At 40.9% G+C, this 15,931-nt stretch overlaps 1 protein-coding gene across 1 annotated transcript in view; it reads left to right on the plus strand.

Moving 5' to 3' along the window:
• OLFML1 (olfactomedin like 1) overlaps positions 1-15,505 on the plus strand; it is a 36,066-nt gene extending 20,561 nt beyond the window's left edge. Inside the window, exon 3 of the mRNA XM_007954691.1 lies at positions 14,715-15,505. Within this exon, the coding sequence (XP_007952882.1) occupies positions 14,715-15,505 (791 nt within the window). The remainder of the gene's footprint in view (positions 1-14,714) is intronic.
• Positions 15,506-15,931: the final 426 nt, after the last annotated feature.

Here is a 15,931-nt window from a genome sequence, read left to right on the forward strand (position 1 = left end):
GTAACTATGGGGAGGAAGTGGGAGGGGAGCTGTTGCATTGTGGTAAACTGTGGTCAATGACATGAGACAAAGTATATGTGTACTGCTGTATGGAAAGTGAATTTGCTCTTTAAATCTTCACCTAAATCGCAATAATAAAAAAAAAAATTTTTACTGATGAAGATCAAAGACTACACCTTTCAGTATAGGTTACTCCTCAACATAAAGAAAACTAAAATCCTCAAAATTGGACCAATAAGCAACATCACAAGAAATGGAGAAAGATTGAAGTTGTCAATGATTTTGTTTTACTTGTAGCCACAATCACCACCCATGGAAGCAGTAGTCAAGAAGCACTGGGCAAATGTGCTGCAAAAGATTTCTTTAAAGTGTTGAAGAGCAAAGATGTCACTTTGAGGACTAATGTGCACCTATCCCAAGTCATGGTATTTTTAATAGCTTCATATGCACGTGAGAGCTGGACAGTAAGGAAGACCACCGAAGAATTAATGCTTTTGAATTGTGGTGTTGGTAAAGAATATTGAAGGTTCCATGGACTGCTAGAAGAATGAACAAATCTGTCTTGGAGGAAGTACAGCCAGAATGTTCTTTAGAAGTGAGAATAGCCCAACTTTAACTCTCATGCTTTGGTTGTGTTGTTAGGAAGGACCAATCCTGAAGAAAACCAAAGACACATAGAAACAGTTAGTCCAAGGGACTAGTGGACCATGCAAAGCTCAGCCTATATGATCAAGAGACCAAAAGAACTAGATGGTACCTGGCTACCACTGTCAACCCCTTGGAAAGGGATCAGTACAGGAGATCCTGGATAGGATGGGAGAACAATGTGGAACAAAACTCATAATCATAAAAAAAAGACCTGGTTTACTGGTCTGATAGAGACTGGTAAGACCCCTGAAACCATGGCCCCTAATTATCTGGTCTGGAATTGAGCTTACTCCTATGGCTTCCAACCAAACAATAGACAAGCATATAGAGTGAACATTTACACCAGGTAGATATTATACTCCTTAAGATGCTCAATTGTGGGAGAAAAGAAGGGCAGTATTTGAATTGGGTGATAGCTCAGGGGGTAGGAATGCACAGGAAAGAAGGACCCAGGGAAGAGGTAACTACAAGGAGGAAGTGAGAAGAGAGCTGTTATAATGTGCAATGTCGTGAAACAAAATGTGTATGAACTTCTGTATGGAAAATCAATTTGCTCTGTAAACTTTCACCCAAATCACAATAAAAACTAAACAATATAGAAATAAAAGGGGGTGGGGAACCAGTCCCTGGAGAAGGATATCATGCTGGGTAAGGTGGAGGGTCAGCTAAAAGGGGAAGACCCTCAACAAGGTAGATTGATACAATGGTTGCAATGATGGATTTAAGCATGGCAAGGATTGTGAATGCAGGACCAAGCAGTGTTTAGTTCTGTTGTACACAGGGTTTCTATGAGTCAGGACTGACTTGATAACACCTAACAACAACAACATGGGGTTGTTAGGTTCTGCCAGTCTTGGCCAGGCTTGATTTCTCTTGCCTGGGCTTGCACACCTGCAATCAGATGACTAGTTAAGGATAGCCTCAGGGATGCTTGGCTCTCCTCCACATGGTCTCCTGTCCTTCAGGAGATTAACCTGAGCTTTTTCTCATGATGCAAGTAGGCATCTGAGAGAGAAAAAAAAAAAAAAGAGTGCAGAAGGACACAAGTCCCCTTGGATCACTTTCACCACATTATTTTGGCCAGAGCATGTCCCAAATCTGGCTCCAAACTCACTTTTCCACCCTAAGCTCTAGTAACATCTTGATTCTCATAGAAATATATCAGGATCACTTTTGAATATGCAAATTTCTGTATGAAAGAAAATCTACCAGGATTGGTGTTAAATGATAGTTTTGAAGAGGTGAGACTGAAGAACCAGTGAGGGGGCTGCTGCAAAGTCCAGGTTCAGACCAGTAGGCCCAGGATTGTCACACTGAGAGAGATGCTGAAGGTAACAGGGTGAAGTGATATTTGTTTCACAAGAAGACTGTATGGAGAAATGCCAGAATAATTTTGTCTTCTAACCAGGCAAATAGGAGAACAGCAGTAAGACAGCTGAAAACTGAGTACATTTCTATTTGTTTTAGTTTGGTAAGAATATTACAGGCAGAAAAGAAAGACTTTAATTAAAAAAAAAAAAAACAGCTCAATTTTTAAATAAGAAATAAACAAAAGCAAGATGTTCATAATTATAACCTTGGAATGCTTAAGAAGTTGCAACAGCCAGATAATTGAGACAAAATGGAGGCTTTTTGATCAGAAATTCCCCCATTGAACTGGCCATATTCGTGCTCTACTTCTCATGAGTGTTGAGCAGCCTGGATGTGACTCTCAAACTTTTTGGCTTAGGAACGCTTTACATTTCTTAAATGATTGAGGACCCCAAAAAACTTGTTGGTGTGGATTGTATCTATTGATATTTACCATATTCAAAATTAAAATGGAGAAATTTCAATGTGTGCCAGATGCTATTGTAGGGGTAGGACATACCTCAGTGAATAACACAGGTAAGACAAGGTCCCTACTCTCATGGAGCTTACATAGTATTGAAGGAAGTCAAACAATAAACATGTGAAAAGATAAATTTAAAATATGTCAGAAAGATGATAATACATTCTATGGAGAAAAATGAACCAGTGTAAGGAGATTATGGAGAGTTTCTTTTTTACAAAGGAGGCATCTGAAAAGAATGGCTTTGTTGAATTCCAATTGGAGGGGCCCCATAGTGGAAGCAGGCTGGACTCACACTCAAACTTTACATAGCTTCCCAGCTCCCAAGAACTTTCCTGGAGTTCCCAACTGTGTATTGTGGAGCAACACACAACCATGCAAGTGAACAGCAGCATCAAATCTGTTTTCTTTCTCACAAACTATTGCTAATCATCAACAAAGGGAAACTGTCAAAATTTGGTCCTGGGTGCCATGGCATACTTTGAATTTAGTGTTGGGAACCTAGAAAAACCTGACATGAATTAACGAAAGCATTTTGTGTGACTCACCAAAACAACACATGAGAGTGCTCACTGTATGATAGGCCTTGCGTAAGCCTCAACCCTGGACTCACAGCCCTTCCACAATGCCAAATCTTCCTGTGGCTCACAGAGTGCCCATTTCTGACTCCCTTCCTGCCATTCATTCACCAAGGCAGCCAGCCAGTGAAATAGCACTTGCTAATGGCCACACACAGGAGCGCTCTGGTGGCATAGTGCCTAAAGCATTTGACTGCTAACCAGAAGGCTGGCGGTTCAAACCCACCAGCCACTCCTTGGAAGGAAGATTGGACAATCTACTTCTATAGAGATAAGGGGAGGAGTCACTATGAGTTGAATCAACTTGACAGCAGTGAGTTTAATGGCCACACGTACTCCTTGGTATTTGAATCTATTTGATTTCTAAGTTGGCATAGTACATGTTGGAATAGTAAGTTTAGGTACTGAAGAATAGGTCATTATCTGGATCTAATTGGTTCCTGAGTTTGGATAGTAAGAAATAAGGGTTTGATTCATGAAGGGACATGTGTCGTAGTCACTAAGGATAAAAGGATAAATAAAACACAGCCCCTGTCTTAAGTACTTGTAAGGAAACAATGTGAATAAGCAACTGTAAGTCAGTATGACAGCTGCCTTGAAAGAGGGCTGTACAGAATGCCTTGGACACATAAGAAGCAACAGCAATGTGCTCTGGAGGAGTCAGGTAATTGTCTTTTGAAAGATGAGTAGCTGTGTTCCAATTTATTGAAGATAAGGAAAAGTATGAGCCAAGTCTAAAAGTCTTTTTCTAACAGTCTCTTGAATCCATACCCATCTTTCCTTGCTCTCTTAGTTTATTTGTGCTGTAATAACAACAAAACACAAGTGGGTGGCTTTAAAGAATAGAAGTCCAAATCAGGCCATAGGCTCTGTTGTTGTTATGTGCCAGTCGAGTCGGATCCAACTCATAGCGACCCTTCCTTGGGTTTCCGAGGCAGTATCAGTACGGAAGTAGATTGCCCAATCTTCCTTCCGAGGAGTGGCTGGTGGGTTTGAACTGCCAGCCTTCTGGTTAGCAGTCAAGTGCCTTAGGTACTACACTACCAGAGCTCCCCCATAGGCTCCAGGAGAGAGTTTTTCTTTCTTGGTAGTTCTAGCATTCCCTGGCTTGTAGATGGTTCCTTACGTGGTCTCTCCACTTTGTGTGTATGTCTTTGTGTCTATTCTGCTCTCAGAAGATACCAGTTAGAAGTGATTAGACTAAGGACTCACCCTACACTCATATGACCTCATTAACTTCACAAAAGAAAATTCCTCTTTCCAAATGGGGTCATATTTTCAGGTGCAGGGGTTAGGACTTCCATGTTTATTTTTTGGGAAAACAATCCATAACACATGCCCATCCCCAACACTAGTCCAATATCTCTAATCTGGTTTGCTCTTACAGATACCCTACCTGGCTGCTCTGTCTCCTCTTGTCTCTATTTTCTACCAACAGACAGACTGATGTTTCTAAAACATCACTCCCCTTAAGAGGAAAGTCTTAACCAGGTGTGAAGAGTGTTGCTGTTAAATAAGAAAAAAAAAAAAAAAAATGATTCACATAAGTGATCTTTGTGTGTGAATTCACTATGAGGCCTTGGGACAAATTCTGTCTTAATTGCTAGTCTGCAATTCTGCCCGAGGGAGGAACCACAGATTTTCACTCTGGTTTGCAGGTGGAACCTTGCATTGTCATTTTCTCTGTTAAATAACTTGCTCTTGGCTGGACCCAAAAGTTTTAAATTTATTTTCTATCCTTCCTCAACCTTTTCATCCTGCTAATTATCTTTTCTCAAGAGAAGCATAGCAGGCAGTTTCAGTTTTATCCTTTTACTAAAACAATGGAAGTGTATTCTCCTCAAATTCCATAATCATTTAGTGAGAAGAGAAATTTGTAAGAACTGCAGGATATTAGCCCTGAAGAAACTGTAAAGAGCATCCATCCTAAACTCCTTATTTTATGGCTGGGCCATAAAATTGACAAAAGGCCAGATCTACGTGGGGACTTTCAGGACACACATAAAGTCAAAGACTGAATTCAAAGCACCTGGGTCTTTGACTCCTAATCCCAGGTCCCATCTCTAATATAAGGGATAGGAGAAGCAGAAGAGAGGACTTGGGGAAAATCTGTTTCTTTTTTCCCAGATCTGTGTTTCTTTGATGAAAACCATGCATCAACACACTCTTGATTTGCTATTTCTCCAAGAGTTCTGCATTAAAAACAGATGGAGAGGGAGTTGAAGGAGGAAAGGGAGAGGGTGTTAGTTTCTGTTGGATTTAAATGAACATTTTCTATGAGTGAGCTATGTGTGTGTCTTGTTCTTAGGTGTAGTCCTGTGTATGCGGACTGTAAGCTTGCTGCCTTTCCTTTCAGGCAAGAGAGACAGGCAGCTCAGGGGCTTCCTAGTCAGGGCAGATATCACATCACCCAGTGCCTGGGTCCCAGGGAGCCTATTGCCCCCACCCATCTATTTCTAGGCACACCTGGACTCACCATCTTCTACTCTTCCTACGACACACATACATACACATATACACAAATACCATGCTCCCAGGGTTGGCTGAAGTTTCCTGGCTGGCCCCGCTCAGAGAACCCCATTCCCACCACAGGGATGACAATGGGACATATTTAAGTAACTTATCCAAGACTTAATTTATTTTCACTTGTAAAATGGGCATTAAAATATTTACTTCTTATTGTAAAAATTAGGAGCTCTGGTGGCATAGTGCCTAAGGCATTTGACTGCTAACCAGAAGGCTGGTAGTTCAAACCCACCAACCACTCCTGGGAAGGAAAACTAGGGAATCTTACTTCCGTAAAGATACCACATCAGAAACCTAAGGAGGGGTCACTATGAGTCAGAACCAACTCAATGGCAGTGAGTTAATTTTTTTTTCCCCGATATTGTAAGAATTACATGAGTTAATGTAAATAAAGAGTGCAGCATAGTACCAAGCATATTATATGCATTTGTTAGATATTAACTTTCCCGGCCATTGTGCTTGTTCCATAATAGAAAACAACTGCTGGCTTTCTCTAATGGCCCATAAGCCCTTCCCCATAATAGGCATCTATGGTCACTTACAAGCTTAAATTCTCACTCATTCTTCCTCTGGTGTCACCACACAATTTAGAAAGAGCATATTGTTCACATGAGACAAATTCAACTTGTGAAATTGAATGAATGAGACCTGGGTCCAGGCAGCAGGATCTCTGGTCGTGCAATGGTCAAAGCGTTCAGCTGCTAACCAAAAGGTAGGTGGTTCAAACCCACCAGCTGCTCACTGGGAGAAAGATGAAGCAGTCTACACTGTCCTATAGGGTCTCTATGAGTCAGAATCTACTCAATGGCATTGGAGTGGGTGGGTCCAGGCAGAGATAGTAATTAGGGAAGCTCACTCCTCCTTCTCCCACACTATAGCCTGTAGCACCCAATAGCTTTGTGTCCTAGGCTCTTTCATTTAACTCCTTCTGCAATGTTTAAGGTTCCCAGGTGGCCTCGGGTTTCTCTGACTTCCCCAGGGGTTTGGCTTCCTACAGTTCAGATCAGCCAGCCCATTGTGGATCCTGAGGCTGCATGACAGCAAGGGGCAGGTGAAGATGGTGGCAACTGATGACTGAGAGATGACTTCTTCAACTCTCCATAGTTTGGGCCACGACTGCCTCTGTGCCTGTGAGAGCACCCAATGATGACATGATCATGAATGGACTGACTTGTCTAGGACTTGGCTCTTCTCAGCTCAAGTTGCTCCCAACCCCCCACCCTGCCATGTGGTCCCTTGATAAGAACTTTGTGTCATATTTTTAATAAAACAATGGATGTGAAAGTATCTTAACAGCTTTTGAATACTTCACAAATTATTATTCACCTAAGATGATCCTGCGGTCAGAACTCTGGCTATGTAGCACTATTTAGATGCTAGAAAAGTATCTGCTTAAATGAAGCTGTTTTCTTCACTTGTACAATAAATATTTACTGAACCTGCAAGGCACTGAGTTAGGCGTTGGGGTGTAATAGCAAACATGAAGACAAAGGCCCTGCTCTTGTGTAGCTTGCACTTTAGTAGGGAGGTACCTAACCACTGCCATTGAGTCCATTCCAATTCATAGTGACCCTTTAGGAAAGAGCAGAATTGCCTCATAGGGTCTCCAAGGCCATGAGTCTTTATGGAAACAAGACTGCCTCATCTTTCTCCCACAGAGTAGTTGATGAGTTGGAACCGCTGACCTTTTGGTTAGCAGCTGAATATTTTAACCACTACACCACCAGAGCTCCTGGTGGGGAGATAGATGATAGTAAATAGATTTAAATTAAAAAAAAAGTAAATAAAAAATAGATAAACCAAAAAAGAAAACCTCACTGCCCTTGAGTTGATTCCAACTCATAGGGAACCCTCCTTGGGTTTCTCAGGTGGTATCTCTATGGAAGTAGATTGTCCAACCTTCCTTCCGAGGAGTGGCTGGTGGGTTTGAACCACCAGACAATAGTAAATAGATAAAACAATTACAGAGTGTGATAAGTGATCTCAAGGAAATAAGAAAGGTGATATAGGAGATATTTTTAGAGTGGACATACTTAGAGTGATCAGACTATAGTAAATAGATTTAAAAAAAAAAAAAAGTAAATAAAAAATGGATAAACCAGAAAAGAAAACCTCCCTACCCTTGAGTTGATTCCGACTCATAGGGACCCCTCCTTGGGTTTTTCAGTTGGTATCTCTATGGAAATAGATTGTCCAACCTTCATCTTAAGATGTCATTGAAACTATGACTTGAAGGATGAATAGAAGTCTTGATGTGGGAAGATCAAGAAAAAGAGCATTCCAGGTGGAAAACATTGCAAAATCTGGAGGCAAAAATAAGTGTGACATGCTCATATAATACCAAGAAAGTCAATGTAATCATAACACAGTGCACAGGAGGAGAAGGGTAGGAAAAAAGGTCTCAGAGGGGCCATATCATGTAAAGGTCCTAACGCGTTAGGATTTTATTCTGAGTATGATAGGAGGAAAAGTTCCACATGTCAGTAACATGGTTTTAAACAGATCACACGTAGGGCTATATGGAGAGATACTGTAGGTAAGCAAGAGTTAGGAGACTGTTATGGTCTTGGCAAGAAATGATGATACATGGAGTAAAGTGGAAGGGGGAGGTGGTAGAAAGTCAGATGTATAGTTCACCATTTGTTCTGGTTACCTAGTGCTGCTCTGACAAGAATATACCACAAATGGGAATGGCCTTAAAAAACAGGAGTTTATTCTTACAATTTGGAGGCTTTAAGTCCAAGTTCAAAGTGCCAGGCTCTAGGGGCTGGGTGAAAGCCCTCAATCTAGGGGGTCCAGCTGTGCCTCCTGCTCCCAGCCCACTGGAGCTAGAAGCATTTCTTCACTCAGACAGCTGCTGGCTGCTGAGGCTGAGAAGCCCCAAGGTTGACAAGGCCTGATGTTACCAAACCACACGGCAGGCCATTAACTTAAGTCCATTGTAAGTCCCATGGTCAACAGAGCATAGCAGGCTGCTGAACAATGACACGGCTACATGCAGGGTTCAAGCATGTCATAGGCTAGAGACCATTCCCAAGGCTCCTGCTTATATAAGGGAAGCAGACCACATACCCAAAGGCAGCTACTCAGCTGCTTGTGGTGGATCCACCATGGAGTTGATTACCAGTCTCATCATGGGGAATAACTACCATCAGCTGCCCAGCCACTCAACCAGGCCCAGCCAAGTTGACACACAAACTGAACTACCACACCATTTTAACTGAAATATAACATATTTTGAAAGTAGCTTTTACTATTAGGACTTGCTGATGGTGGTGGATATAGAGAAAAGGAATCAAGGATGGCTTTTAGGTAAGAAACTTGACTTACACTTGCATTAAAATGAGAAAAGTAGTTTTTTTTTTTTTTTTAAATTGTGATTTGGGTGAAAGTTTACAGAGCAAATTCACTTTCCATACAGCAGTTCACACACATGTTGTCTCATGACGTTGACTATAATTTACCCCAATGCAACAGCTCCCCTCCCACTTCCTCCTGATAGTTACTTCTTCCCTGTGTCCATCCCTCCATGGACTCCTGCCCCCTGAGCTGTCTCCTTCTGCATAAACAGCCCTTCTTTCTCCCATGATTGTTCTCTCCAAGGAGTGTATCTACCTGAGGTAAACGTTCAACTCATATGCCTGTCTTTTGTTTGGCTGGAAGTCACAGGTGTGGGTTCAATTCCAGACCTGAAGGGCAGTGGTTCTACCAGGCTCTATCAGACCAGCAAACCTGGTCCTCTTGGGAAAAGCAGTTTTAGGAATAAAATAAGAGCTCTGTTTTGGATAGGTTAAGTTTGAGTATATCCAAGTAGGGACATTGAGTAGGCAGTTGGATAAATAAGTTTAGGACAAAGTAAACATCCAGATTGGATTTCCAAATATAACTTTGGAAATTAGCATTACTTAGAAGGTACATGGTACTCAGAGCCACCAGGTGGAATGAAGTGTTTTAGAAAGTGATTGTAGATAGAGAAAAGATGAGGTCTGAGGATAGAATACTTACAGGTAGAAGATGTTAAGGAATTAGCAATGAATGACAAAAAATAAAAAAATAAAAAAAAAAAATCCTGAAATGTAAGAGAACAAACACAAAGAAAGAATTTCAAGGTAAGGTGATAACCAAGTAGTTAATTCTGCTGAGAGGCTGAAGAGGATGAAGACTGAGAATTTACCCTTTGATCTGGCAACATAGAGGTTGTTGTTGATCTTGACAAGAACTGATTTCATAGAATGAGCAGGGGAGTTTGAACTAGTGAAAAACTGAAGCCTTATTAGAGTGAGTGAAGGGATAATTAGAGGTGAAGAAACTTCTATTTAAAGTAGTTTTATTATTAAGAATAGCAGAGAAATAGGGCCATGTTGTTGTTAGGTGCTGTTGAGTCAGATCTAACCCATAACAACCCTATATACAACAGCATGAAACCCTGCCTAGTCCAGTGCCACAGTGCCATCCTCACAATCAATGCTATGCTTGACCCCAATGTTACAACACCATGTTGGTCCATCTCAATGGAAGTTGTGGTGGTTATGTTTGTGTGTCAATTTGGCTGGGCCTGGTTGAGTGACTGGGAAGCTGGTGGTAGTTATTCCCCATGATGAGACTGGCAATCAACTCCATGGTGGGATCTACCACAAGCAGCTGAGTAGCTGCCTTTGGGATGTGGTCTGCTTCCTGCATTTAAGGAGAAGCCTTGGGAATGGGCTCTAGCCTTTGGCACGCTTGGACCCTGCATGTAGCTGTGTCGTTGCTCAGCAGCCTGCTATGCTCTGCCGACCTTGGGACTTACAGTGGACTTAAGTTAATGGCCTGCTGTGTGGATTGGTAACATCGGGACTGTGCCTTTTTCCTGGTCAACCTTGGGGCTTCTCAGCCTCAGCAGCCAACAGCTATCTGAGTGAAGAAATGCCTCTAGTTCCAGTGGGCCGGGAGCAGGAGGCAGAGCTGGACCCCAAGGTTGAGGGGCTTTCACCCAGCCCCTAGAGCCTGGCACTTTGAACTTGGACTTAAAGCCTCCAAATTGTAAGAATAAACTCCTGTTTATTAAGGCCATCCCATTTGTGGTATTTTCTTGTCAGAGCGGCACTAGGTAACCAGAATAGAGATCTTCATATTTTTCACTGATCTTCCACTTTACCAAGCATTGTATCCTTCACAGGGACTGGTCTCATATGATAACATGACCAAAGCACAGGAAACGAAGGCTGGCCATTCACTCTTCTAAGGAACATACCGGCTGCACTTCTTCCAAGACAGATTTGTTTATTCTTCTGGCAGTCCACATTATATACAATATTCTTCACCTACATTTAAATTCAAGTACATCAACTCTTCTTCAGTCTTCCTTATTTATTGTCTAGCTTTCACATATACACAAGCTATTGAAAATACTATAGCTTGGATCAGGTGCAAATTAATCTTAAAAGTAACATCTTTGTTCTTTAACACTTTAAAGAGGTCTTTTGCAGCAGATTTGCCCAGTGCAGTATGTCATTTGATTTTTTTTTTTTTTTTGACGCTGCTTCTATGGGCATTGATTGTGGGTCCAAGTAAAATGAAATCCTTGAAAGCTTTAATCTTTTCTCCATTTATCATGATGTTGCTTAATGGTCCAGTCATGAGGATTTTTTTTCTTTATGTTGGAGTGTAATCCATACTGAAGGGAGCAGTCTTTGATTTTCATCAGTAAGTGCTTCAAGTCTTCTTTACTTTCAACAAGCAAGGTTGTGTCATCTGCGTATTGCAGGTTGTTCATGAGTCTTCTCCAAACCTGATGGCATGTTCTTCTTTATATACTACAGCTTCTCAAATTATTTGCTCAGCATTACAGATTGAACAAATATGGTAAAAAGATACAACCCTGATGCACACCTTTCCTGATTTTAAACCATGCAGTATCTCTTTATTCTGTTTGAACAACTGCTTCTTGGTCTGTGTCTCTACACAGTTTCTTCATGAGCACAATTTAGTGTCCTGGAATTCCCATTCTTCCCAATTTTATCCATAATTTGTTATCCACATAGTTGAATGCCTTTGCATAGTCAATAAAACATAGATAAACATCTTTGTGGTATTCTCTGCTTTCAGCCAAGATCCATCTGACATCATCAATGATATCCGTCATTCCAAGTCATCTTCTGAATTTGGCTTGAATTTCTGGCAGTTCCCTGATGTACTGCAATTGTTTTTGAATTACCTTCAGGAAAATTTTACTTTCATGTGACATTAATGATATTGTTTGATAATTTCCGCATTCTGTTTGTTCACCTTTCTTTGGAATGGCTACAAATAAGGATCTCTTCCAGTTTGTTGGCCAGGCAGTGGTCTTCCAAATTTCTTGGCATAGATGAGTGACACTTCCAGCATTGCATTCATGTGTTGAAACATCTCGAAGAGTATGCTATCCATTCCTGGAGCCTTGTTTTTCACCAATTCCTTCAGTGTAACCTGGACTTCTTCCTTCAGTACCATCAGTTCTTAACTATCTGGTACCTCCAGAAATGGCTGAACACTGACCAGTTCTTTCTGGTACAGTGACTCTATGTATTCCTTCCACCTCTTTTTACACTTTCTGCATTGTTCAATATTTTGCCCATCGGAAAACAAAACAGAAAAAAAAAAAAAAAACCTGCCATCAAGTTGATTCCAACTCACAGTGACCCCCACAGAGTTTCCAAGGCTGTAAATCTTTGCAGAACCAGACTGACACATCTTTCTCCCTCAGAGTGGCTGGTGGGTTCAAACTGCTGACCTTTTGGTTAGCAGCCCAATGCCTTAACCACAGCACCTGCAGAGCTCCTTATTTTGCCTATAGAATTCTTTAATATTGCAACAAAAGGCTTGAACTTTTTCCCAGTTTTTTCAGCTTGAGAAATGCCAAGTGTTGTCTTCCCTTTTGATGTTCTAACTCCAAGTCTTTGCACATCTCATTATAATACTTTACTTTATCTTCTCGAGCCACCCTTTGAAATCTTCTGTTCATCTCTTTTACTTCTTCATTTCTTCTATTAGCTTTAGAGCAAGTTTCTCAGTCTCTTCTGATATCCATTTTGTTTTTTTCTTTCTATTCTGCCTTTTTAATGACTTTTTGCTTTCTTCATGTATGATGTTCTTAATGTTATCCCATGACTCATCTGGTCTTCAATCATTGGTGTTCAGTGTGTCAAATCTATTCTTCAGATGGTCTCTAAATTTGGGTGGGATAGAATCAAGGTCATATTTTGAGTCTTGAGGTGAGGACTTGCTTCAATTTTCTTCAGGCTCAACAAAAACTTGAGCAATGGATGGTTTCTTCCACAGTTGGTCCCTGGCCTTGTTCTGAGTTAGGATATTGAGCTTTTCCATCATCAATTTCCACAGATGTAGTTGATTTGATTCCTGTGTATTCGATCTGGTGAGGTTCACATGTCTAGTCACATTTATGTTGTTGAAAAAAGATATTTGCAATGAATAAGTCATTGGTCTTGCAAAATTCTATCATGTGGTCTCTGGCACCATTTCTATCATCAGGGCTGCATTTTCCAAGTACTGATGCATCTTGATTGCATTTTTGGTCAATTTAGACTGGAATTTGGTGAAAATCTTCAATTTATTTACCTTTGACTTTAGTGGTTGATTTGTAAATTTGAATAATAGCTATATTAACAGGTCTTCCCTGTAGGAATATGTGTATTATCCTATCACTGATAGCAATGTACTTTAGAATAGATCTTGAAATGTTCTTTTTGATGATGGATGTGATGTCATTCCTCTTCAATTTGTCATTCCCAGCATAGTAGACCATATGATTGTCTGATTCAAAATGGCCAATACCAGTCCATTTAAGCTCACTGATGTTGATCTTTATGTGTTCCATTTCACTTTTCCCAACTTCCAATTTTCCTAGATTCATATTTTGTACATTCCACAGTCTAATTACTAATGGATATATGCAGCTGTTTCTTCTTATTTTGAGTTGTACCACATTAGCAAATGAAGGTCTTCAAAGATTTACTCTATCCATGCCATTAAGGTTGACTCTACTCTGAGGAGGCAGATTTTCTGCAGTCCTATTTTGAGTGCCTTTCAACCTGAGGGGTTCATCTTCTGGCACTCTATCAGAAAGTGTTTTATTGCTTATTCATAAGGTTTTCAGTGGCCATTTTTTTTTTTTTTTTTCAGAAGTAGCCACATCCTTCCTAGTCTGTTTTGTCTGAAAGCTCCACTGAAATCTGTCCACCATGGGTAACCCTGCTGGTATTCGAAATACCAGTGGCATGGTTTCCACCATCACCGTAACCCCACACAAGCCACCACAGTATGACAAACTGACAGATGAGTGGTGGAATGGGGCCACACGGTTATTTCAAGATGGATGATCTTACAGCCTGTTTGTTTGCTGACGGGAATGATCTTGTAGGGAGAGAGATACTACTGATACAAATAAGGAGGGAAATTTCAGATGATCTCCTCAAGGTTTAGGGTTGATAGATATTTCTTTACTACTTAGAACTGTTTCAGGAGCATTTTAAGCTAAGTACACAGTAGATATTCAATAAAATCTTGTTAAATAGAATTGAATCAAGTGCTTTCACTCTTAAGTCATTCTCACTATGTCAATCCCAAGTACTCTAGAATGAACATTGTATCTGACACAAGAAATAGCTGTTTATATCTTGATGTAAATAAAATATGGACCCTTATATCTAGAGTACAACTCTCTCCAGAGACCCATTTATTCATGTATTCTATGATTCATTCAATCAAACCATAGTTTATGATTGATCATCACCTATGTGCATTAATTCTATTCTGGACACAGAATGGGTAAAAAAAAAAAAAAAAAAAGTCTGACAGTAAGGAGGTGAACAAATGAGCTTGGGTTTTTGCTAAGATTTAAATGTCTTTTATCTCAAGAAAATGAATGAAATTCATACCTGTGTTCTATTTTTTACAGTAGGACTTTCAGAGGGAAGAGTTTCAGAGGGAAACTCTTCTTTTGAAGGCTATCATTTCACAGCATAATTGAAAATATTTCATTCTGACTAGTATTAGGGCTAGAAAGAAACAGGATTTACCAAGCATGATAAATCTTTCCAGAAAGCAGACATCTCATGTAAAGTAACTTCCCCCTTTTTCTCCTGTTTGGCCAGGTTGTGACAACATGCTGATGGGGATAAAGTCTTTGAAAATAGTGAAGAAAACTATGGACACAGATGGCTCTTGGATAAAAGATGCTGCCAGCAACTCTCCAAAGGTTTATATCTTAATTGGGTCCAGAAACAACACTGTTTGGGAATTTGCAAACACACGGGCATTTGTGGAGGATACCACCAAGCCAGCCCCCCGGAAGTTAAGCCTAACGCTTTCGTGGCAGGGAACAGGCCAAGTGATCTACAAAGGTTTCCTATTTTTTCACAACCAAGGGACTCTCAATGAGATAATCAAATATAATCTGCAGAAGAGAACTGTGGAAGATCGAATGTGGCTCCCAGGAGGGGCAGGCAGATCATTGGTCTACCAGCACTCCCCATCAACTTACATTGACCTGGCTGTGGATGAGTATGGACTCTGGGCCATTCATTCAGGGCCAGGCATCCATGGCTATTTGGTCCTCACAAAGATCGAGCCTAGTTCACTGGGAGTGGAGCACTCATGGGACACTCCCTGCAAAAGTCAGAATGCCGAAGCCTCATTCCTCTTGTGTGGGGTTCTCTATGTAGTCTACGGTTCTAGTGGTCATGGGCCCCATCGCATCACCTGCGTCTATGATCCTCTGGGCACTGTCAGTGAGGAGCATCTGCCCAACTTGTTCTTCCCCAGGCGGCAAAGAAGTCACTCCATGATCCATTACAACCCCAGAGATAAGCAACTCTATGCTTGGAATGATGGAAACCAGATCCTTTACAAACTCCAGACAAAGAGAAAATTGCATGTGGAGTAAAACATGATGGCTGGGAGGGAGTGCACAATGGCCTTGGAAGCTGCTCTCCAGGACTCTGAGGCCATAGTCCCTTCACATTATAGCATCCCTCTAACTACATATAGGAATAGGGGGCTAGAGGTGGGAATGCCATCCTTTCCCAGGGGTCACTGCTTTAGATATCTTCCAAGAGTTTAGATGAGAATCTATCATTCAGAATTTTCCAACTTCTATTACCCATCTAAGCCGCCTGGCTTTCAAGGCCTTCCACATTCTGATCCTGCTTGCTTTAAGCCTTTCCTTTTAATGTTCTCCGTTTATTCTAACCTCTCCTCTGAGCAATTAGAATTGTATGACATTCCCTTAATACTCAATGGTTTTCCTCTCTTCTTGCCTTTGTTCAAGCTCTTATCTCTTTCTCAGATCCTATTGATATTACTTTTTCCA

This window comes from Orycteropus afer, unplaced genomic scaffold, assembly GCF_000298275.1.
Source record: "Orycteropus afer afer isolate SDZICR_OR568_19922 unplaced genomic scaffold, OryAfe1.0 scaffold00014, whole genome shotgun sequence".
NCBI classification, from domain to species: Eukaryota; Metazoa; Chordata; class Mammalia; order Tubulidentata; family Orycteropodidae; genus Orycteropus; species Orycteropus afer.